General features: G+C 47.3%; 1 protein-coding gene across 7 annotated transcripts in view; it reads right to left on the reverse strand.

Moving 5' to 3' along the window:
- TIAM2 (TIAM Rac1 associated GEF 2) overlaps positions 1-25,315 on the reverse strand; it is a 219,048-nt gene that overhangs the window by 12,101 nt on the left and 181,632 nt on the right. For 2 of the 7 annotated variants that reach the window (XM_072767283.1, XM_026018705.2), the window contains 3 exons: positions 3,337-3,516; positions 753-821; positions 76-201 (listed from right to left, as the gene is read on the reverse strand). In XM_072767283.1, the coding sequence (XP_072623384.1) occupies positions 76-201; positions 753-821; positions 3,337-3,516 (375 nt within the window). Of the gene's footprint in view, positions 1-75; positions 202-752; positions 822-3,336; positions 3,517-15,479; positions 15,879-21,251; positions 21,399-22,151; positions 23,134-25,315 lie in introns of those variants that run through there. The other 5 variants (XM_072767302.1, XM_026018706.2, XM_072767317.1 and 2 more) reach the window with 5 other exon arrangements.

Consider the following 25,315-nt stretch of genomic DNA (forward strand, 5'->3'; position numbering starts at 1 on the left):
CAATTTCTCTTTCAAGAGAAAGTTCTGTACTCTATCCACCTTTTTTTGCTTTAAACTCAAGTCCAAAATACTTACTCTGAACTGTGAAGGAGTCTCAAGGATATTAAAGTCAGATGATGCTGAAAGCCCATCCTCCAGAGTCTCTAGAAACACCTTTTGAAATTCAAGCATCTCTGGCAAACTTCCAAAAAGTGACTCCATCTATATGAAGGCCAGGATTGAAAAGAGGACATCAGCAATGAAGACCCAGAGAACACTTTAATCCCAGAGGCACAGACTAATCCCAAATTGTTTACCAAGAAGCAGACAGAACTAAATCCTTGAAAGAAGGCAGCATGTTCACTCCGAGACATAGTTTATACACAGAGTTTTTATAGCTCTGGTTCTGGGAATTCTAAAATAACTTTATAAATGGGTCGTTTTTTGGGATTCAAGTTGTTGAAAAATGGAAGTCAGCAGAAAAGATCTAATTCCTGATATTTAACATTGTCAAGTCATGAATTAAAGAATAACTTTTGGCCACACCTTCCTCTTAAAAAAGGACATCAAGTATCTTGCATGGGTAAACTCTTGCTGCTGCAGAGGCCACATTAAAAAGGGTTTGAAGGAGTCCATGCCTGAGTCCCTCTGATGATCCAGAAGTCCTGGATGTTTTTTTGGGGATCAGCAGATAAAACCTCTGGGGAGGCCCACTAAAGAACAAACAGAGACTAATGTGTGTGTTAGCAGATAGGGGGAAGGGGACCGATTACCTCATCTTGGGTGAGAAAGGTCTCATTTTGAAGTGGCTCCAGGTATAATTCAAAGAGGCAGCTCAGATCCTGAAAGATGGAAGAAAAGATTCTTCATCGTGCGTGTCTCCAAAATATCCAAGAATTTCCAGCAACCCTGACCACAGCTCCAGACTCCCACTGGGAACGATGGATTTCAAGTCTTGTTAAAATTCATGACCCTAAAAGTGGTTGCTAGTATTTCTGATGGAATTCACAGAGGCTAATACCACAGTGCACTCAGCAGTTGGACCACTGATTCTGCTTAGACAGCCTGGTGGCAGAGCCTGGCTCTTTCTGTGGACAAGTGCAGTGGGAACATCTACCTGCCTGCGGAGAAGGGGAGTTCTGGCGAGGCACCCCTATTGGGCGTGACCAGCTCACCTCGCCGCCTCCTGTGCATCAGGGAGCATGGTAACAGCCCCACCATGGAGCTGAGAAGGACAGGACAAGATCTGGGAAGCTCTTCAACTTTGGGTTTGGCACGTTAGCAGAATTTCAAACTCCCATATTTGAATACAAGAAAAAATTTTCAAAGATTAAATGCAGTCATAATTTATAATCTAGGCCAGATTTGACTCCAATAAATTGGGCTCCAACAGTATAAAATAGTGGGAGTAGACTGCGTTTATAAAACTCTTTAGATAATGGGTTTATGTAATAATTTGAAGCTAAGACCAGTATATAATTTTGTAATAGGAAAGATTTTTTGTTTCATTTATTCTGAAGAATTTTAAGTATGAAAACGCTTATAAGTAATTGATTACAAAGTCCACTACTTTGCTCCCTCGTTTTACAATGGAGAACTGAAGAGCTATGTAAGAGGCCGGAGCCTCCAGAACCTTATGGCATAGGTCCTGGGAGCCAGTGGACAGGCCTGTGATGCCTTTTACTGTGTCACAGTGAACAGCTCCCTGGCCTTCCCTCCCTCACCATCTTCCACAGCAACCGCCTCAGAGCAGAGAGATGTGAGAAGTTACTGAACTGTATTTCAGGGAACACACCAATGCTGAAAATTCCAAGTTGCATGCAGGGATCAAGGTTAGATGAACAAGAAGTAAAAATCCCGTGTTAAACGTCAGCCACAAAAAGAAATTACAAAATAAAAATGGTGTGTGTATGTGAATCACAATAGGCACCCGGTGCTGGTTATTTGGTCAGACAGTGACGGGCTGCCCTCATTCCTCGTGCCGGCTGGTGCTGCTCAGGAGGACTTACACCAAGAGCAGGGGGGCTCTGAGCCGCGGCGCCAGACAGCTGCAGCCCTAAGAAAACAAATGCAGGTTTCTTGCAGAGAGAAGGGTCCTCTTTGTGTAGCTCACCCAGAACATCCACCTTGACACTCCACCAGCATCTCAGTGCGACAACCCTCCCGGTGCACTGGGGCCCAACAGTAAAACAGAGCATTGACAGCAGCAACAGAAACTGCACTCCGCCCTCGACTCAGTGGGTGAAAGCTCATGAACACCCTCCCTCAAAAGGTCAGAGGGTCTCCAAAGCCTCAAACCGCACGACACACAAAGGGGCTTCGGGAAAGCCGTGATCACAGGGTGATCCAGAAATCTAGTCTGCACTCCCTGATGTTCACGTCATCTCCCCACATTAGATATGGGACGAGACATAATGGGATTTGAAATTCAGCAGTCCACTCTATAGCTTTTCCTTCTCCCCTATGGGATCAAAAGGAGGAGCTCTGCAGAGTCCTCCTGGGCTACCTGTGAACAGGCCTTCGGCCGAGTCCGGATAAAACGGCAGTAATGTTAATGAAAGGGGAAGCTCAGATCTGCCCTGTGGAGAAAGCTGATAGCTGTGCGTGCATGTGTGTGTGCACACACGCACGCATGCTGGAACAAGGGCACACCGGTGAGAGGGGGAGTTGGAGGGCACCACCCAAGGCCACAGCACCCCACTGAGGCGGAGCGCGGGGGATTCTCAGCCCACCGCCTGTGCCATGCTCCCAGCGACTGGCCAGCCAGGGGGCTACGGTAGCGCCAGGCTCCAGCAGACACTTACACAGAACAACTCCCCTCCTTCCCAGGTGCTGGTGTTTGCCACAGAATGTCTCTCCAACTACTCACTGGGGGCCTCAGAGAAAAGTAAGTGAATTCTCCGGGTACCGAAGATTCTTGGCACCTACCGCTCCGTGCCGGGGTGGGAGCGGCCCTGTGTGGGACCTGTCCTATGTGGCGACCTCCACCAGGCAGGTCTGGGGGCCGCACCGACGGCTGCTTGTGAGCAAGCTGCTCCCCGGGGCCTCATCCCCTAAAGTTACCCCCAGCCCTCTCTTCCCACAGCACAGACTCCCTTCCCACGGACTGCAGATGACAAACCAGAACATCTGTTTCCATAGCGAAAGCTGCCTTGGTAACAACATGAGCGGAGAATCGAATTCTTCCCCAAGTCCTCTCAGCTCGTCCGCCCTGTCACCCTCTTGGGCAGCAATCCCAAGGGCAGCTCCACCATGAGCTGGTGTTCTGGGCAGATGTGGCCTGGGGACCCCTGCCGACACGCAGTTGGTCTCCACAGGGAGACCGAGCAGGCAAGAACGCGCACTGTCTCCCGTTACCTTCACGTAGGACTTCTCCGTGTCCATCAGCTCCTGGATGACTTTCCGGAGGCGATCTGCATCAGAGAGGTGGCGAGCCAGCGGCCTTGGAGGTGGGTCCCGAGTCCCCCTAGGCCCTTCCATGCCGTTACTCTGCGTGTCGTTGAAACTCCTACACAGCACGGTGATCTGCTCTGCACTCTGAGAGACGGCGAGACGGGGAAAATAACGTACAGGACGTGCTCCATTATTATCAGCCAGACAGTGTTTAATTTACCCTTGCCCAGCACCCTCTCAGCAGCCTCACAGGGGCAAAAATCAAGGGCAAGTGGTCTCAGTCGTGTCAAACGAGTCTGGCTGTCATTTAAGATAACGGTGTAAAGATATGAGCTCAGTGCGGACACATAATGCTTTGTCTTTTGTTGTCCTAAGAGCTGAGAGATGGTTCTTATGTACTGAAACTAAAAAACAACGTATGGGACTAGCAATCAGTTTGAGGGTGCTCTGAAACCAAGCTTGAGGCTTCCTAAGAGCACACTGAGGAGCCTCCCATACAGAAGAGCCCTGGGAGCCTCCAGAGTGGTGTGGCACCCCAAGGATTTTCAGATGGCGAGGCCACCAGGGGCTTGCAGTTCTGCAGTCTCGCACCACGCAGAATAGCAGTGGAAAGGTTAGAGCTGCTGTGCGTCCCAGGGATGGGGGTGAAGGTAGGGTCATGCCCCCTATCTTGTGGGGTGCAGGGCCCCTGGGGAGGGCCCACAGGGCAGCAGGTGACACAGCAAAGGCAGTGACTACCAGAGAGGAAGGATAAATGGGCTTCGTGGGAACTTCACCATGACAGTGGGAATGAAATCACACAGACTGAGGGACAAGAAGAGTGGCTGTCACCCCGCCTACCGGCGGCCCCCGGGACTGACAGCCTTCAGAATAAGTTCCTATGTGGACTGAAACACAGTCTTCTCAAGGGGAGCCCGTCTGTACGGTCCTGCCTGAGGCCAGTGGTTGCAAGTCTCAGGTGTGTCTCCTCCTGTAGGCTTCCCGAGTGCCTGGTGTGTCATAAGATTACGCTCAGTGTCTTTTTACTTAACCTTTCTCCTTCCGTCCCACGCCCAAACAAGCTCCAGCCCTTCCGACCACCCACCAGTGTGTAAGCCTGCCATGGGCAGGGGCCGTGCCTTTCCCTGTCACTGCCTTCGGGCCTGATCTCTACACTCTAGCTGCAGTAAAAAGCTGAACACACCACAACCATCTCTTAACGCTCCATCCAGCTTCTTGGGAATGCTTCAGAGCGTGAACAACTCACATGAGCATGCTGGTCGACCACAGTGGCCTGATGCACCCTTATTATGAAAGCGGACACCTGACAAATTGGAAGCCTCGAAGCAAAAACAGGACGCTGCTGCCCTCCCTTCTTGTCTTCCTCTCTGTTCCACCCTCAACACTGATCTTCTGGCTAACCTTTTAGTTCAGTGGTCTCAAGTGGGGGCCTCCTCTAGCTCCAAAAAAGAAGAGATAATAGTTCCTGTGTGAGGAGATAATACACTTGCCAAGGTAAGAGATACTGGAGCACCACCATAGGCACTCTGGAAACCAACCCAAGCTCGTGTGGAACAGACCTGAAAGAGGTAAGACGCAGTAAACCAACAGCAGCCACTTCATTGGGGTGGCAGGCTTCGGGAAGGAGTCATATCATGGTCCTGGAAAGGACATGTGTTCCCAGGGAGAGCCACAGAATGAGCCAGAAGTACAGTGGGGAAAGAGCATCGTAATATAAAGAACCCAACTCAGGGGAGTGAAAGCAAGCCTCCTCCCCCAGCCAGATGTCTGTGATGAGAACTTCCAGATCTTGGGGCTCTTTAAATATCCGTTTCTCTTTTGTTTTCACATAAATCTTGGTGCAAAAGTTCGATCAGTCATATACTACGTACTAAGCTTTCAGCTAGATGAACAGACACAGATAATAAAAAATAATTTACTTCCAAAACAGTTCAAAGGATGAGAAAGTACTAATGATTCTCCTCTGATATATGCATTATCCACATTTTTGTTCATTAACTGTGAACACAAGCATATTTCTGGTAATGCCTGTCAGAAGACATTCATTCTGGGTAAACTTTCAAAAAATAAGAAAACAGATGTGGATCTTAAGGCTCAATCGAAATGCATCTTGATTTATCAAAAATGTCTCATTTCATGTTTAAAACATCCAAATCTTATGATTCATTACTGAAGAAATCCCAACACTGTTCAGCCATGCCCTCAAAGCCTAATGACATATAATAAAAGCCAAACAGAACAGTGCAGGCAAAAGGCAGCTTTCCTCTCTTACAGGATGGGAGCATCCTAAAGCAGCATTAAGGAATACAACCAAACTACTCCAAATTCTGTGCTCCTCCTTTCCACTGGATCTCAACCCTGGCTACACATTAAGCTGTTTCAGGAGCTTTAAAAAATACCCATGGCTTGACCCACTCAATCAGGATCTATAGGGCCCAAGCTATGATTACTTTTTAAAAGCTTCCCAAGTGAGGCTAATGTGTGACCCATGAGAACTGCTGCTCTACCCATCAGTACAGTGAGCGATCTCCACCTTCCCAGGGGCAGGGCTGCCTTCAGCCCGACCACGCTGTCCCCAGGGTCTGCAGTGAAGGACGGCCACGAAAAAGGTATGCGGTCTGAGCCCAGGAAACAGAGGAAGTAGTAGATAGAATCATACCCACAGTGGCCCTCGTAGTCCGGGTCCAGCGCTCTATGAACTGAGCTAAACAACCCCAGATAATAATACTGAGACTCCACACTCACTTATTTGAAATCTCTATCCTGGTATTTGCACAAGCTCAGACAATATAATTTTGCAATTCTGAAAAATAACAGCCTCCAGGGCTATAGAATCTATATTAAGCTCACATATACTGCACAAAATAAGATCTGACAAAATGTACCATAAGTTAATGGCAGCTGGTGAGCTTACAGCTTTGCCTTGCTGGGATGTCAAAAATCACACCTAACAATGCAGTGTTAAAATAACGAGATTTTTAAAAATAAAGTATCTTGCCATTTTAGAAAACCAGAATTCATTTTAAGAACACTTTTGGTAAGATTAACTGGGAAAGTGAACATTAGTGGAGATTTTGGTAGCAAATGTACTTTTTAAGGTACCAAAATGAAGTGCTCAAGTGCGACAAAGTCACCGTTCTCAGGCAGAGCAGCTTAGCTACTATCTGAGGGAGGTGGTGAGGACTGCTTGGGAGCAGGAGGCAGGCACTCTAAAAGGAGACTAACCTAAAGGTGTTTCCACCTTGTATCTGCAAGAGTTGCTTAGGTGGTTACGTTGCAGTTTTTCCATTCTTAGCGACAGTCCTCAACGCTGAACTGTTAAAGATAGAATTCTGGGTGTGTCTGAGAAGCAACTTCTAGGAACAGTGACTGGTTGGGCTATTTTCACACCCAAAACAGTGATGGGGTGAGAAGCACAGGCAAGATGCAGAGGACCAGAGTTCTATCCCGGCTCTCCCCGCAGTCGTCCGCATGATCCTGGCTCATTTCTCAGTTGACTTCCTTATTGATGGAAAAGAAGCAGGATTACCTATTCCATCAAATAACCCCTCAGATTACCAACTGGGTCAAGAATAAAAGGGAAGGTACTCGCATTTGCTGAGTACCTGCTGTATGCCAGATGGACACAGCAAGTGTTCTCCAAAATCTGCTGGCATGTAATCCTTATTATAACAGAGACTAACAGATGAGGGGTCAAGAAATGTGGCAGGGGGATGGGGGCTGTGATGGCACAGGACCATCTCCTGTCTAGCTCTGTGGGGCGCCTGCCCCTCCCGGGTATCTGGTAGAGCACAAGGCAAAGCAGATGTGCTCCCCTGCCTCTGCCCTTGTGGTCAGGACATAACAGAATCCAAACACACTCCAGGTGCCCTAGGGATGCCGCCACCAGGCCCTGGAGGCCACCTCTGCTTGGAGAAGCATATGTAGCTCCCACACATCTGCAGACAACTGCACCTGGAATGTGTACCATCCTCCCAACCCCAACGCAGAAATGCTGCTTTAAAGGCGATAGGTGGTTGCAAGTCAGGGCTGGGGATGCTTGTGGATTCTGTAGCCCAATAGTCTTTGCCTGCATGGAGGAAAGAACACCCCAACTTCAAATGCACACCTCAGATCAGTATTTTCCAGTTCGTAGGTCGAGTGCTAATAATCTTGGGTTCACTGTGGGCATTTTTTATGGGAGAAAATAAAACAAATATTTTTTATGAATTCCTTTTAAAAATTAAATGAAAACAGTTTTCCCTAAAACTATGTTGTAAGGATACAGCAGTGATACTGACCAAAACAAAATTTTTCAGGTTTTTAAGCTTATACTAAGGCTGGCTAATCTCTGCTTCAAAATGGTTTGATCTTATTTACAGATGAGGAACATCTCACTGAGTGCCTGGGCATCAAAGCACTTAAGTGCTCTCACCACAGAAACAAAACAAACAAACAAACAAAAAACCCCACCAACCTATGTGAGGTGATGGGTAAGTATGTTCATTAACTGACCGTGGTAACTATTTCACAATGTATTTGTATAACAAATCAACAAGTTGTACATTTTAAAGATACGGTTTTGTCAACCGTATCTGGATAAAACTGGGGGGGGAAACAGATATCTGAAAGTTACTTTTGGTTTTGCGGCTTTCAATGTATGGCCAGGGAGACCTTTCTGCTTCCTTATACAAGGGCTGAAATGTGTCTTTCTTCCAGGAGCCCCATCTCTCAGGAGTGGCAACAAAACAACTCAGGATGGTCAAGCACCTTGCCCCAGAGTCTCTCTGGAGGAATGCGGGGGCAGAGCCTCCTCAAACAGGGTCTGAGATGCCCTTCTAACCCTGGTTCGGTGCAATACTCTCATCAGAAAGGTGTCGTGCCACCTTCTTCCTAGCTCGAATTAATAAAATTCGATGCCCTGGCTGTGACAACTTTGATGTTTACTGTGCTCTTATTTAGAGTTACAGCTACCCAAGGCTTTTCAATTTTGCCCCAGGATTTGGATCTTAAGAGAAAAAAAAAAAATCACACTGAGATAAGTATATCACATTATCTAGCACTATTCAGGAATGATGACTGAGATCTTGCTACTCCATGGAACATCGCGGCCACTGGCAGCCCTGCACCTGTCATCAGCCCAGTCTGGCCCCAGCTTTCCTGGCTCCACCTACAGCCCAGAGTCCTCGTGTAGGGACACCAGGTACTATAGACTTCTCTGTTTGTACTGCTTGGGCCCCAAATACTTCCAGCCTAAGAAAAAAAAGCTGAAAAGCTCTGCATAATTTGGAGTTCTATTTCACAGGGAGATACTTAAAGGTAAATGACAGCATTTGCAGCGTGTGCTCCTTTCACTCCCTGGTTGAGAGGAAACAGATGTTAACTTAGGGGAAACTGATGTTAACTTCGGGGGAAGATCTTTAATGGTCTTGGCCAACAGCAGACCTAGCAGGAAAGATACCCTCATACTGCTTGGGGTAACTGGTCCTCTGACAACATGTGGTCAGTCTGGCGGATCCCTAACTGCCACCACGTCCTTGTCTCCCTCCGTCACGCAGACCAGCTGAGACTGAGCCATCGCTGTGGATCGAGTGCTAGTCTGGTTCACAGTCACAGGGTTTCATTATACCAGCATGCAAAGCAGAAGAACTAGGTTTCTACTACTTCTATTATCCCTAAAAAGAATGTTGGGGGAAAAAAGGAAAAAGCTTTAGACTCTGGGCAAATGGACACTTATCTTCAAGGACACTCTAGCCCTGAAAGGGTGCAGTTTCCATGGTGCGTGTTCTCACACTGTGCACTTAAAACCTCTGTGGCTCATCATCTGGAAGCTACGAGAAGCCTGTATGACTGACTAATCTGCATGCAACTATGGTGTCAGCTGTCACATCTTAGCAAATTAGTTGTCAGAAAATTCCTTAGTTTAAAAAAAAAAAACTATCTAAAAATTGTACAAAGGACTTCTCAATCTACTTTGTACTACATCAAAGTCACTAACTTACAGAAAGATCTAATATTATCCCCAAGTGGCCGCGGCAACAGGAATCCAGAAAGAGTGCACAGGGCTAGGTGACTTCCCCGGAAGGCTATGGAGCAGAGATGGGCTTCATCCATGGGCAGCGAGGGTGGACGGTGTCCTGCCCGGCCGGTGGCTAAACTCTGTTCCAGGCTTGCAGCTGGCAGCACCACAGCCTGCCTGATGCCCAGAGGTTCTTGGGAGGCTAGGATGGGGCAGTGCTCAGCACCCTGGCAGGGCTGGGTGGAAGTTAAAAAACACTCACGGTGATCAATGAAATTTATATCTGGGGGACCACTTGTCTTAGTGATACAATCCCTGGATGGAAAACTCTAGGGAAATAGGTTTTTACATTTATCAAAAGGGTACAAAAAGGATGAGATGACACTCATACTGTGTTTTCTAGACCAAAGAGTTCTATTTCCAAAAGCAGAAGGGGAACGGAAACCGTAAAAGTAAATGTGAGCTTATAACACAAGAGAGCCTTTATTTTACACTGAAACATAAAGATGAATGTAACAAGTCAGGGCACAGAAACGTTCTGAAATAACACGACAGTTACCAGCGGCGGGACAGATGTGTGGCTGCCGTGCCGACCAGAGAAGACCACAATTTACCAGGAAGGTGAGGAGGTGTGTGCTTTATGCATCTCCACCACATACAAACATACACGCACAGCTTTTCTAAAAATAGAATGATATATATCACAAATGCAGTGTTAACCGAGATATTTTTATCCTTTGGCTCATTTGAATTTCCTCTTTTTCCAGTGGCTTAATTTTTGAATATTTTTCATAAATGGACTCCTTTCCTGTCACTTAAAAAAAAAATGATTTGAGGTTGAAGAAGCTCAAAGTGTTCTGTTTCTATGGACACAGTGATGAACAGGCTGACACAATTCCTCCACTCACGGTGCCCCGAGTTTGGCTGGGAAGACAAACTCTGAGCAAGTAATTCAAGATGATCGACACCTGAAATGTGGGGTCCTGTGGACAGAACAGAGACCTACCCTGCTCTGAGCCGCTAACACTGACACCGGGCACTTGAGGATGAACGAGTTGTCTACACCAAGTGCAGTCTGGAGCTGGAGGGAGCACAGAGCGTGCCAGGACCTGGAGGCCAGTGCAGCCGTGGCCAGAGGGCTGGACAGAGAAGCGAGGCGGGCGGGAGCCAGAGGTGGGGCCTGGCCCTCAGCGGAGAGCAGGGGTGGGCGGTGGGGCTGGGTGATCCTGACCGCACCATGGCAATCCCTGCCACCTGCTAGGTACACGCCTGACAGAGGAGGACAAGCTGCGAGTCGTGGTGGCATTAAAGACAGGGGAGCGTGCCCCTCAAGCGAGGCAGCCCATCACCCGAGCCCCTTTTCACTACCCAAGTATACGTGCGAAGCTCACACCAAGGGTCTCAGGACACATGCTGGACCAAGATTCCTGAAACGGTTACTTTTTCCAAGACAGGAGACAAGCACACAGTCTTGGAGGTACAAGCCCAGCTGGCCATGCTGGTTCCCAGCTGTGTGGCCTTGAGCCCCCACCCACCCCCGACTCAGCAGGCTCACCTGGAAAGCAGGGAGCATGTTTTATAGTGTCCTTATGACAAGTCAATGAAGTAAAATGTACAAATACTTACCACAGTACAAGGGATCAATGAAAGCTAACATTTATACAGGGAGTTCAACTTGCCAAGTTTTATTTTATTTTATTTTTAAAGTATAGAAGACTGAATGTCCTCTGAATTCCCTGAAGGACAGGCCAGGAAAATCACTTCACCTCTCTTAACAGAGCCTCTTCTCTGAGCCAGGCTCTGCTCCAGGTGCTGAGGATGGAGCACTGACCCTCCAGGATGGGAACTTTGACCCCCTGTGAGAGTGTAAGGAGGGGCTGGGGGAGGGCAGAAAGAGGGGTAAGACCAGGAGGAGGAAGGGGGAGCACAGGGCATCTAGGACAGAGGTGGAGGGGCACACGGAGGGCACGGCCCAGGGGCGCAGCTTCCCCAGCAGATGGTCAGAGAAGCCAGTGTGTGCAACTCTCAAGGGAGAGAGGGCCACAGCGCATGCGTGTGACACCTGTGTATTCCAGGATTAAACACTCAGAGCTCGGGCGGCACCTGAGGACAGGCCCGAGCTGTGTGCCCAGAGGCAGGCGGCATCCTCTGGAGACGCTGGGGCTCCCAGGGCCAGAGTCAGCTCCTGGGGAGGGAGCAGCTGATCCAGAGCCCCTGTGAACAGGGCCTGCCGCCTGCCTTCTGCTCGGCTTCCTGATTTAACTAAAGTCGGGTCAGAACTCAGAAAGGAGTAAGACATACTATCTCTGCCAAGGATGTCTCAAGGGCTAGGGCAGCATTTCTACACCACCGGACACTTTTCAAGATCACCCTCACGTAGTTTACACAGAATGGCTCACCCAATCCCATATTGCCTGGGCCGGGTACTCGATCTTTGCTTTCTTGTTTTCACCCAGAAAGCAAGCTGTGGCTTCCTTCGGATGGACGGCTAAACCTGCTCATCAAGAGAGAGATGCATGTGGGCCACAAGTTCTCCTTGACTTCTGAATGCAAAAATCTGCGGCCTATGGTATGAGACTTCAACGACCCCGCTCTGAAACAGGAAGCGGCAAGGGTGGAACATCAGAGCAAGGGTCAGCCAACTCAGGCCTCTGGGCCAACCAAACCCTCCATCTGTTGCTGTAGATCAGATTTTATTAGCACTTGGCCGTGCTCATTCACCTGCCTGTTGTCTCTGGCTGAGTCTACCCTGAAATGCAGATGAATGCTTGCCAGAGCCTAAAACATTTACTGTCCCTTCTCAGGATAAGTTTGCCAAAGAATCCAGAGATTCTTCTCTTGAAATTAGCCTTAATATAAAACTCAACATAATCTGTAAGACTCTATTCTGAAAACTTTTAGTGAGCAAAGTGGAAATTTAAAAGATGACTTCTGTGTTATTTTTCTAGAGACTACAGATGGCATCTTAATTCACAGAAGATATAAACCCTTTTATGTCCTATGCTTTTAACTGTGTCCAAAATGAAACAAAAACACCTGCATGCTCAACTGGCTCCGATCCAGGCCCAGAAAAATGACTCCAATTCTCCTACTGGTTTTTGCTTTATTTTGTGTTGCTTTTTGATGGCTGAGATGATTCTATTTGTCCTGTGACTTGGGGCATTTAGACCTGAATTTAAATTCTTTCTATGATTACTTTGTATCACTTAACATCCATTCTAAATATCTTTATCTGGTTAAAGATACTGGTCTCTAAGCCAATATCTTTCAAATGATTTTTTTTTTTTTTTGTAAAACACATACTTAACTATGACTTTTCTTTCCTATCAACACTACTCTCAGCCACTTTTCCATCCAGAAGTACTGATTTCTGGGCTCAGCTCCACTTCTGTTCTCTTCCTACAGTATTCTCTCATAGCGCACTTTCATTCTGGCAATCAAATAAAGTAGTTGAAACTTGTGTATTTACTGTAACTCTTCCTTTAGCGGTTAATGTCTTCACTGAACATTCTAGTTGGTTTCCGTGTTTATTGCCAGTTTTCCCAAATACAACATTTCTATTCAAGAGTTAGGCCTCGGACTATTCTTGGCAACTGATAATAGCTTACTGAAGCAGTTTTTTTCCGGAAAGGTCTTTAAGTGTCACATATTCTGAGGATTTACAGAGTTGAGATCTTTTCCTATCTTTGTCACTGTATTTGAAGGAAAACAATGCATGAATATAAATGTCAACTGTAATCATATTTCTTGACCAACTAGAGCTCTGATCAATCTGTCCACCACCAATTTTCCAGGCAAGTCAAATCTGTATGATAAATAAAAGATGGGACCAAACAGCTGAACCCTGAAAGGGGGCAATCCCACACTCTTGGCTGTGTCCAACTTTGCCTAGGACAGCTCTGCCCAGCAACCCAAGTCCAGACTGTCCCCCAGCTGAGTCTTCTCCCCTTTCCTGGGGTTCCCTAAGAAGTATATTTTCTTTCTATAGTTGCCATCTACGTGGGTTTCCTCGTTGCCTTACCTAGAAAAACAGAAAAGTAGGGTAGCACCTGGTTCCTGGCTGCAGACCAAGCACTCAGCTCTACGAGCAGTTCTCAGATGCTCAGGAAGCTGTAATTCAGTTGCGCCTATTTCAGGTCCTTGATGGTGGTACTCCTTGAGCATCATAGCTTCCAGACTGCCTTAGAACTACATCCCCCAGTTGTCCTGGTCTGTCTTTTGGAACACAAGCCTTGGGTTGGCCTCCTCTTGCAGAGTCCTCTTGTCCACAAGGGTGAGTGTGGAGGGTTGCAGGGGGTTTCCCAGCCACACAGACTAATAGATCCTACACGAGCCCCCCACCTCCTCCACCCTGGCTGGGTGCCCCTTGCAGTTCACAAAGCTGTTTCTCACATATGGAATTTTTTTTAATTTCACCTCCTTGAAACTGTCATGGAAATACAGTCCAATTCTTTTTAATAAGGATGGAAGGATTCAAGGGTTGAGGCAACTTTCCGAAAACTCTCCAACCAGGGAGTGAGAGGCTCCAGCACTCAGGTCCCGTTGGGTCCTGCTGTCTTTCCACTCCCTGCCTGTCCTACCAACAGCGAATTCAGAGACAAACATCTACTTTCTTTTCCCTCTTAGTACAGCAAGGCATGAAATCCTTCTTGTGAATCTTATCTTTTATATATCCCACTCTCTCCAAATATAAACTACAAATATGCTGTTTGGGATAGCCCTGGCCATGGGGACAATCAGAGTCCACCCCAAGTGACAACAACACACAGCCACCCATGAAGGAGGCGCAAAACAGCCAGCATGCTTGCCACTGCCCTGTAACATTCTCCAGAAGAAACCAAGCCATGGTTACTTTGTGGGGCAGGCAGATGAGAGTATGTGCTCTAACTTTGGAATTGAAGGGGGCTATTTCCCTGCCCAAATTTGATGCAAATTCTGAATTCTTAAAACACTTTCCTGAGCATTTCAGCTTCACCATCTATGATCTCTTGCTGCACCACAAACCAAGGTGGCTACCAGGACTGACAGCATCACATGACCTCACTGGAGCTGCAGGAGGAGAGGACCTCTCTTTACCTGCTCTGGAGGCCAGTACCCTTCCCTTGTGACCCTCTGACAACTACAATGACTTCTGCATGGTCAAGGATGGCCCTCAGTCACTTATGGAGAATGGTGTGGGCGTAGGAGAGAAGGTCGAAGTTCTAGGACTTGTCTGAAATCCACATCCCCTTTGGGCTTAAAAAGTTCTAGACTGTCAGTTCCAGTATTTGCCTGAAAATAGTACTTGGAATCTGATTTCCAAAAAACCGTAGCTTTGGGAAGAAAAAATCATAAAAATATGAAATATAAATTACTTATTAATATCCTGACCACCTTTCTTAGGCATGGATATTGCCAAGTACTAGTTCTCTTGAGTGAGCACAGATATGACCTGCAGGCCCCTTTACTCTTAGCTGTAGTCAAATTCTTTTTGCTAGATTTAAGCAGTGTTTTGTTTTGTTTTTTAAGATTTATGTACTTATTTGAGAGAGAGAGAGGCAGACAGAGAAAGAATCCCAAGCAGACTTCATGCTGAGAGCAGAGTCCCACACAGGGCTTGATCTCACGACCCTGAGATCATGACCTAAGCCAAAACCAAGAGTCAGATGGCTTAACTAACTGAGCCACCCAGGCGCCCCATTTAGGCAGTGTTACAATCAAGTTTGTTACATTACTCTGGATTGTATCTTATTGACAGGGTCTCAAATTAATTATCTCAAATGGAACAATTTCTGCCTCACACACATTTATCTGAGACTTTACCACCAATCTCTAAAATCCAGCACTGACTAAATAGAAATGAGGTAATAAAATTTAAACTAGAACGACAATTATTTCTGATAAAGTCAGGCAATTTGATCAATCTTCTAGAAAATCCAAGTCAATAAATCCATAGTAGCCAAAGCCGTGTTTCCCCAGGAACGTGGAGCACAGCTGACAGCCTAGGACAGCATACACAGACAGGCAGGAAAGCAAAACCAAAAGATATCAGAGACAACATGACCACAACAGAATGTAAATTTTTTAAAAAAATTTTAGAGCCTCAGACACAGCTGATTTTAAATCTCACCTGAGATTACTGGTTTGATAATCGTCTTTCCATCGTGGGAACTCTATCTACAAGACATCATGTTCAAGCCTTCACCAGGCAACTGAGAGGAGAGCGCAGATGCCCTGCCCCATCCTGGGGCCTGGAACAGCAGGCTGATGCCACCCAGGCCAGTCTTCTCATCTGATCATCCTTTATGTCGTGGCTGAATGAACCATGAAGGTCCTGGATTCTAGAACATTCCAAAGCCAACTCTCCAAGCACCTTGAGAGATAGAAAGGTGGCAGGACTCCTCAAATGACACCACACTTAAGGAGCCCCAGGCCCCTGCAGTGCGAAGCCAGAACTGTCTGAGCAATTGCACATCTAGGAGCTTCCTCATCTGATGTCTGTTTTCTGAAAACACAAGAGAACTTAGGTGGCAGCAAAGAGTCAGAGAGTGTGAAGGAAGGTGAGTCACAGAGGAGGAGGGATGCCTGGAGGCTGAACAAACAAAAGAAGGGATAGGGAGGCGTGACAACAAACCAGAATGGAAAGGAGAAAAGACAGAACCCGGGGTGTCTTCAAAACCCTGCCTTCAGTTTCCTCCTGTCTCCCTTATTAGTGACAAATAGATTTTGTTGTTGCCTGGTCCTTCTTGTTATTATCCAGAACAGCAGAAGACTGATCCATTGATGAAACTAATAATCCAACCTTTCCCCCAGGGGAGTTAGAGTCCAGTCCTGGAATGGGCGCAGTGTTCCCCACAGGGTCTCCAAACCCCTGCTCCCTTGGCGCCTGGCCCCCACCCCAGGGGCACTAAGTCAGCTGGAAACTACAGAGGAAATGGCATAATGACTCACAACTTCTCAGAACTTTTCAACAAGTGAAAGCAGCTACCATGTGGGACTAGGACATTATTAAAAGGTGAGAATCTACTGGGAGTAATGACAGGCATGAAGAGAACGCACTGAAGCTCAGATACATCTGTACTCATGCAGCACAAGCGAAGTCCTCACAGGACTCCAATCTCTAACACACAAGATCGTTAACGAAGGCATGGGCATCACTGTCTCAGGCCTCTTGCCAGTGGCTAACATCTGGGAGTGCCTTTGTGGGGGAGGGCCCAATGAATGAACAGAGCTGACCCTACACCAACCCCCATTCTTGGTAAATATTGAAAGTAAGACAGATAAGATTCATGGTGCCCAAAGAGAGGCCAGTCAAAATTAGATCATAACTGTAGCTGGTATTGGAAAGGAGTGAGCAGCAGAGCCCTCAGTAGCTTGTTGACATGACGGGGGCCAGGGTAAAGTTCCCTCAGTGGTCCCAGGGAAACCAGGGGATCACCTGCTCCCTACTCATCCCCTGAACTGGGCATACAACCACCGCTCTGGTCCCACAGACAGCTGTTGACATTACTAAAGGGACCTCTACAAAATGTTGGTTTGAGGTCAAGATCTGAATTTATGCCCTGCCTCCTCAGAAATCACATTTTCTTTCCACTAATTACAGAAAATAAAACTGAAAATGCTAGAACACCAGTGCATAATGCTATACTTGGTGTCCAAAAATGTAGGAATCTCTAACCACCACCATCAATATTCTCCTTGGTCTCAACCTAACAGTTTTTGCCATCTGGGGTGGGGTTCTTAATATGTAATGTCCTTCAATGTCTCTGAGGACATTAAAATAATAAGGCCTTAATATTGCCAAGCCTACCCCACCAATCAGACCTAAAGATAAAGACAAAGTTCATTATGTCACTTGGCTAAAGAAACACAGGATTAGGGGTGCCTAGGTGGCTCCACTAGTTAAGCATTTGACTCGATCTCAGCTCAGGTCTTGATCTCAGGGTCAAAAAAACAAGGGGTGGTGGAAAGGGAGGTGGGCGGGGGGGTGGGGGTGACTGGGTGATGGGCACTGAGAGGGGGCACTTGATGGGATGAGCACTGGGTGTTATGCTGTATGTTGGCAAATTGAACTCTAATAAAAAATTAAAAAATTAAATTTAAAAATTTTTAAAAACTTTTTAAAAAGGAAAGGAAAGGAAAGGAAAGGAAAGGAAAGGAAAAAGGAAAGGAAAAAGGAAAGGAAAAAGGAAAGGAAAAAGGAAAGGAAAAAGGAAAGGAAAAAGGAAAGGAAAAAGGAAAGGAAAAAGGAAAGGAAAAAGGAAAGGAAAAAGGAAAGGAAAAAGGAAAGGAAAAAGGAAAGGAAAAAGGAAAGGAAAAAGGAAAAGGAAAAAGGAAAGGAAAAAGGAAAGGAAAAAGGAAAGGAAAAAGGAAAGGAAAAAGGAAAGGAAAAAGGAAAGGAAAAAGGAAAGGAAAAAGGAAAGGAAAAAGGAAAGGAAAAAGGAAAGGAAAGGAAAGGAAAGGAAAGGAAAGGAAAGGAAAGGAGAAGAAACACAGTGCTTTTCATTCTGTAAGTACCTGATAATGAAGTCTGTAATGTTACTAATAGTCAACACAAAAGCTAGACTATTCAGGTGTCTACTCAATGTGAGAATTATGAACCTAGAGCTCACAGATCCCTAAAGGAGGAAATCTGTGGATAAATGTCGTAAGATGAGCAAACCCCCCAGAATTGCAGGTATACCTCTCACGTATATGAGCAATTTCCTGAGGGGCCATCGCTTCCATCAGATGCTCAACGGTCTGCTCCAAGTAACTGTTCTCAACCAGGTAAGAGAATAAAAGACTAGAGAAGACACAGGAATAAAGCACCTACCCATCCTCACCTTCACTGCTCATTTACCTTAAAGCTCATAAATCTTACAGGTTTTAACTTCAATCACTGTGTGAAGGTAAATAAATAACCAGGGTTAATTCTAATTGGATTCTTCTAGAATTTATTTTTCTTTTAAGCAACTCTCTGTATTCATGAGGAGAAAAGGCTCCGTCAGGTAAAAGACTGCTTCAGATCAGGTGCTGGGGCAGAGAGGCCAGGACAGGTGTCAGAGCAGCACCCAGTCAGCCCTCCACAACTGGCAGACCTGCCCCTCGGTGTGCAGATGTAGAAGTCCTACGGCTCCTCAAGGACAAAGGATTTTAGCGTAAGACTGGGCCAAACCCCCACTTGTTCTTCCCCACTGACCCCACATCTAGGAGGCTTCCCCCAAGAATATGCGCAAGCCTGCAAGCAGTGTTCACTGAAGGCAGGGTCTGGCCTGAGACTCCCGGCTCAGACTCCCCGCCTTCTCCTCCAAAAGGGGAGATTATTCTGTCCCCAATCCAGGAAGCCTAGAAAGAAAAAATATGGAGAAACAGAGGGCTGAACACCATGGAGGACGGGGGGTGAAGATGAAAGAATGAACCTCTCCTCCACGACCACATCCAAAAGCCTACGGCCCACCCTGCGACCAACACAGATCACGGGCAACTCGCCGCCCCCCCCCCACCCCGGGACGTGCCTGGGCAGGCCAGGCGACAGGACGGTCCCCAGGACCGCAGCTGGGGGTCCCTCCCCGCCCCCACGGGGCAGGTGGCTGGCTGGCTGCTCCGTGAGCGTGGGCCCCTGCTGGCCTCGCCACCCTCCTACAGTCTCCCCCCAGGGCGGTGGGAGCAAAGTCACGGCCCCTGCTGTTTCAAAGGACAGGACAAGGAGCAGAAATGAAGGTGACAAGCAAGTCTCCATGTCCGGAGCGGCCGCCGTAGGGCACCCCTGCTCCGTGGGGTAAGGCCTCAGTGGCCGGGTCGGGCGTCTTGAGGCGCCTTGCTGTGGGCCTGCCGGTGTGGGGACGGGTGGGGATGGGTGGGGACGGGTGGGGACGGTGGCAATCACAGCCCTCGGCTGCCTCCACCACCCGCCCGCCGGCTGGCCGCCTCGCGCCCCAGTGCCAGCGGGGCCTCCGACCGCGTCCTGCTCCTTCCTCCCTCCTGTGGGACCCCCAGGAGGGCCCCAGTGACACCTCCTTCTTGTTCCCGGAAAACCAGCAGGAAAGGCGGAGTGTGGAGGAGAATGAGGAAGGGCCAGGGGAGGCAGGAGGAAAGGGCGTGGGGGCGGCTAAACATGGGGAGGGAGGACGAGGCTGGAAGGGAAACCAGCCGCGCTAACAAGGGAAGGGGAAGACGGGCCCGAGCGGCCCCGAGTCAGTGCCACGGTGCCCCGTGCCCGGTGGCTTCCCGAGTCGGGTGCTGCTGTGCTCGGTGCACAGGTGAGAGGACAGGAGAGCAAGAGAACCGTGGCCGGCTCCGGGCCAAGCCCCAGGGCCCGGCAAATACCCTAGAGTCGGGCTTCCAGGCCAGTCTCACCCGGCTCCACTCCCTGTGCGGCCGGAACAAGCCTACTCTACCCCACACAAGGCAGGCAAGCACGGCCCCCGCCGCCCCCACGCCCCAGGCAAGTCTCGCCGACAAGCAGCCCCAGCATCTGAGCTTCCAGAGCCTCCCTGGCAAAGGCCAAGACGGCCTAGCACTCATCAGGCACCACCAAGTTACTGGCAGTTTCTGTCTCTCTGGCTCTGGCAGCGGCAGCAGCCCACTCCCCATTTTCCAGTTTGCTCGGGCCCAGGGACAGCACAAGCCGTGCTAGGACCCAGCCCCACGGCCACGTTGGTAGGCTGGCAGCTGGGAGGGAAGTGGAGAGAAGACACCAGCAAGAGGTCTTCCCACTGCCTTCCTGTCAACTCCGCTGGTTGTCCTCTTCCCTGGGACAAGCTCTCCCTGCCCAAACTGCTTGCCATGTAGCTACTGGCTCTCAACGCCAACCCACTGCCTCCACTCCCTGCCAGCCCTCCCCAGACCCTGCACTGAGATTTGGCAATTTTTTTCTTTTCTCCTCCTTTTTCTTTCTCTCTCCCTGCACCCCCACCTCCATCTCCCTCTCATCTGACTCTACAGGTGACATCTCTAACCCTGCTGAACAGAGTACGCAAGTGATCCTTGGCAACAAAGAGGATAGGGCTCCTGTATGCTTCACGGCGCAGCAACGACGTCCCTTCCTGCCACACCCAGCGAAGAGCTGACATCTTCTTGACAAATCAGCCCTAGAGTTCAGGATAGACCAGGTGCAGAGCACGAACACCTGGTGCTAGGAAAACAGTAATTAAAAAGAAAGAAAGAATTGCAGCTCTAAAGAGATCAAACAGACTTTTAGACTCCCATGAAAACTAAGCATAGTTGCTTCCAACAAATACACAAACTTGCCACCTCGTGCCTGCCACATGGACGTACAGCGTTAGAAACGCAGAACAGTGCATGTGAGAGCTGGGCCGAAAACTCAGCTCGCCTTGACCCTTTACAGCCTGTAGCCTCGGCGCCTCTCTATATCCTGCAGAGACGCTTCTCTTCCAAAAGGCGCGAGCCTGCAAGACCTCCTGCCGGATGAGGGCTCAGGCTTCAGTAAGCTCCTCGATACTCACAGCCCACTCCTGCTAAAGAGAAAGGCACACTGGACAGATACTCTCCTGTTCAATCACTTGAAGCAGCCCTTTAGGAAAGGGCATCCATCCATAGCACTCTATAAGAAAAACCAGCTCAAAGGTGGGTGGGTTTTGTCTTCAGGCAGGTGACAAAGAGCTAAGGTAAGTGGACCCAACTGCCAGGGCTTTCGTTTCCAATTCTTTTTTGTCGCCCGGGACAGCTCAACAGGATTTGACCCCCTGATACTAACTTCAGGACAACTAGGTGGGCAGCGAAGAGGGGTAGGTGGGGTGTTAGATGCGCAGAACAAGAAAGCATTCAGAACGCTCTGTGTGCATGAGACACATCAGGCAGGAGGACCTCTGAACCTCCCAACCCCTCACAAGTGTGTGTGTGTCATCCTGCACAATCCTCTCCACAACGCGGGACTCACGGCACTGTTATTTGTACTCACCAGTGAGGACAGAGGCTTAGAACAGTCAGGTACCTTGCCCCAGGTCAGGCACTGGGAAAGCCTGGTGGGTCAGGATACAGATCCAGGTCTCCAACCATCAGGCCGAGAGTTCTTCCCATTATACCTCTGCCCGGCCGGATTTATGCACTGTGAAAGAGGACTATCTCACCCTGGAGAACGCCAGACTTCAAGTCATTTGCAGGGACAATGGGTCTGCTTGGAGGATGCTACCTCTCCAGTCAGATGGTGGGGATTATGTCAGATGACATGCGCTCAGAAATAGGTATGTTTAGCCCTTTCAAAAACATCATGATCATGTTAATCTACTGAATAGCAGCCATGACAAAAGACCCGATTTATAAAGAAATTGTATCTTAATTTCACTTTTTGACTAAAACATCTCATGACCAGACGGATCTTGAAATAATTCAGGAGACTCAAAGATAAGTAAGAAAGATGTACAACATGAGAATGCTGGAAAACCAAGGATATATCCAGTAATCTTTTCCTTTGGCTTCTCAGATATGCAAGCTCTTAAAAGGAATTCATGTAAAAAACCCAAAAGGTTAAGATAAGTGGGTGAACAGGCATTAAATACTAAATGCAAGTTATGTTCATGCTGTGTTCTAAAACTAACCATTAGCGCGTGTCCCTTTTTTCCACCTTGCACAACTGAAAGGGCAAATAGATCTTAAGCATTATTAAATTGCAAAGAGCACAACACACAGTCGTCACGCTGTGTATCTCCAGACTTCCAATGCTCTCTGTTCTAGCAACACAACGCCTACAAACTGTAAAAATAATCACTGCCAAAGCTACACTAGGTGATTATATAAAATTCTTCTAAAAAGCTGAAAAAAATATTTAATCAGGAAAAACTAAAGTAAAAATTCTGCTTACCTCACAGAAAATGGTTTCAGTTTTGTGGATTTTCTTTTACAGCATTAAGTCCAATACTAGCATGTGCTATGCTCCAAAGAAATTTCACAAAGCATAAAATTATTTACTGTCTTCCAATTACTCCTCTCTCCAAGCGGATTTTTACAGAGTAAGTATTTGGAATTTCCGGGCTTTCTGATACATTTCAAAAGGACAAAAGTACTTCAGAGATCCATTGAAAAATCCTTGCAATGTGGGAACAAGAAAGGAAAAGTGCCACAGAGAAACTAGAATCCAAAAGAAATTCTCGCATCCTTAGCTGTAAATCCTTAGCTGTAAAGAGCGTTTAAGGATTACAGTCAGGGTCCCTTCTGGAAAGAAAGGCATATCTTCTCATCTGCATAACAATCTAAAGACATTTCAGAGTAAAATCAACTTTCAAGACAGAGAAAAGGAAACCATGCAAGCATGCCTACATTTGGATCAACATCCACACCCCTGAGATCAAAGCCCTCACTTACTTACATGCTGTACAGAGAAAGGAAAAGTTCAAAGAAACCTGCTCCCTCGGGGAAAAGGATTACATCTACAGTCGGCTGTTGGGAAATGAGTAAGATGCACGTTCTCACTCTCATCTCCAGGCAATGAAAAAAATCCCAAACTGTTGTTCCAAGTCACATTGGCAAGAACGTCCTAGCGCCACCAAGCTCTTCCTCCGAGGCAGTGCCGGTGGTTGGGCAAGATCACCCCCTTCCTCTAGATTTCCAGCCCATGCCCAAACTGCCGGCTCTGGGAAGGCACCAGGTCAGGGCACTCTCAGAGATGACAGAGCCACCGAGTGCCACATCTTCAGAGTCAGCTCAGAGACAGCAAAGTGGAATGCAAACCGTATTTCTGCAGGGCCTGCTGAACCCACCTCAAGTTCCCAGAACAACCCAGAAACTCTTTCAACCCCTTTGCCCAAAGAGAAACTGTTTATTCCTTTCAAAATCCAAACTGTTACAATAGTGCAAGCTAATTGCTAACAATACTGGGTGGAAGAAAAAAAAAAGAGCCCCCACACAGGAGAGGTTGACAGGGGCACACAAAGAGCTGTGACAGTAATAGGCACCCTTGAAGAGCAAGAAGGCAATCAATTATGAGCCATTTGCAGAAATTGCGGAGCTGTCAAAAGCCCCACTTACAGCTGTGCTTCATCAAGCCAGGCTGCATTTGATTTTCAAGGGAAATTATTCCTTATTTCAAAGTCTAGAATATTATTAGTAAAATATCCCAAATAACTCAGGTTCAACCAGGGTCTAATCTGAAAAGAAGTTAATGACCCCTGAGGAGGCTACAGGGGACAAAGTGGGAAGCCCAGGAGCCAGAGGCTGGTCTTCTCTCCAGAGAAGTGACCACCTCCTGTGGGCACCGTGGGGGCAGCGCCAGGGCAAGCCCGAAAGATCCATGCCTAACAGGGGGACACACACCATCAAACCACACTGGAAAACAGAAAAAGACTGCTTTTAGGTATAACCTGATGTTTCCAAGGGGCTGAAAATAATAATACAGAACTGTCTTTTAATTTTTTTTTTTTTTTTTTTTTTAGAGCAAAAGAATGAGCAAGCGTGGTGCAGAGGGGCAGAGGAGGGGGAGAGAGAATCTCAAGCAGGCTCTACTCCCAGTGCAGAGCCCAACGTGGGGCTCGATCTCACAACCCTGAGATCACGACCTGAGCTGAAATCAAAAGTCAAATGCTTAACTGACTGAGCCACCCAGGCACCCCCATCTTTTAATTCTTATATTCAGAACTTTCTTTTCACTAACATACATCCCAATTATTACATCTGATAGTCACCGATTCTTCTTTCTCAAGGAGCAAAGGACGTGTGAACTAAGTAACTGCCAGGCACTTCACGGAGATTAAGAAATGTCCTGAAGTCTATTATTATAGACGGATGATATTCAGGTTTGAAAAAGATCAGATGACGACTACTCTGGACTTGAGAGGGATTGACAGCACTGCTCACCACGATGATATTCTCCTTCAATATTTTTGTCTTCTGTGTTCTTTGGGTTTTTTTTTTTTTTTTTAAGATTTATTTGAGAGAAAGCCAGTGCATGTGAGTGCAGAGAGGGGCAGAGGGAGGGAGAGAGAATGTCAAGCAGACCTCAAGCCCAGCAGGGAGCCCAATTCAGGGCTCACCCTCACCACTCTGAGATCACAACGTGAGATGAAATCAAGAGTCGAGCACAGCCAACTACACCACCCAGTCACCCTTCTTTGGTATTTATTTATTTGTTTTCTCCTCTAACCATTTTTAGCAATGAAAACTCAGCTCAGCCAGCTCCAATGGCAAGCTCAACTACAGCTTTTCTTCCTCTCCTCAAAGTCTAACTGATATTCCAATGTGCATTTGCTAAATGCTTTGTTTCATCATGTCAGACACTGTTAAATGACAATTGGGAATAGCCTTAACATGGTAACTTTTGTGTATTTACTTTATTGAATGTTAAAATCTGGAAAAATAATTTAATTTCCTTAAGAACTTTAATGTGGAACTCAAATAAGAGACAACAGAGAGGAAATCATTATCCCTCATGGCATTAAGTGATTTTCCCCAAGCTGCTACAGTGCCCTTCGGGCACACTTACCTTAAATAGCCTAGCTTCTAGAGTGTCTCAGAAATATTTACTTTTTTTTACAAAAATTTAAGACATAGCAATCAAAACACATCTTGTTGATGCTCTAGGACACATTTCTTAAAAAAATAATAATCACCATTAGCTGTTATGTCGGGCTCCCAAAGTACTAATCCACCAGAGATCAAACAAAGGCATAAGACTAAAAATGTGGACAATTTGGTTTTAGTAAAAGACACTCTATCCTGGGGGCACAGCTAGACCAGTGTAGGCAGCTGAGCATTTCATATGAGGAATCAGAAAGAAGAGAAGAAAGATTTTGGAGGAGGTGGATCAGGAATGGGGGAGAAAATTGGTGTGTGTGTGTGGGGGGGGTGGCACAGAACCCATTCTGCAGTAGGCAGGCTCCAACCCGATCCCCTTCTCGCAGTGACCATCACCCTGGTAGCAGGAGTGACTAGCTCTGGTAGCAGGAGTCTAACCCAACAGACTGTAAGTTGTCTTCAAACACCTGTCATAGCTTCTATATCTCCATTCTTATATTTGAGACAAAAGCAAGGAAT

This window comes from Vulpes vulpes, chromosome 1 (genome assembly GCF_048418805.1).
Source record: "Vulpes vulpes isolate BD-2025 chromosome 1, VulVul3, whole genome shotgun sequence".
Classification (NCBI taxonomy): Eukaryota; Metazoa; Chordata; class Mammalia; order Carnivora; family Canidae; genus Vulpes; species Vulpes vulpes.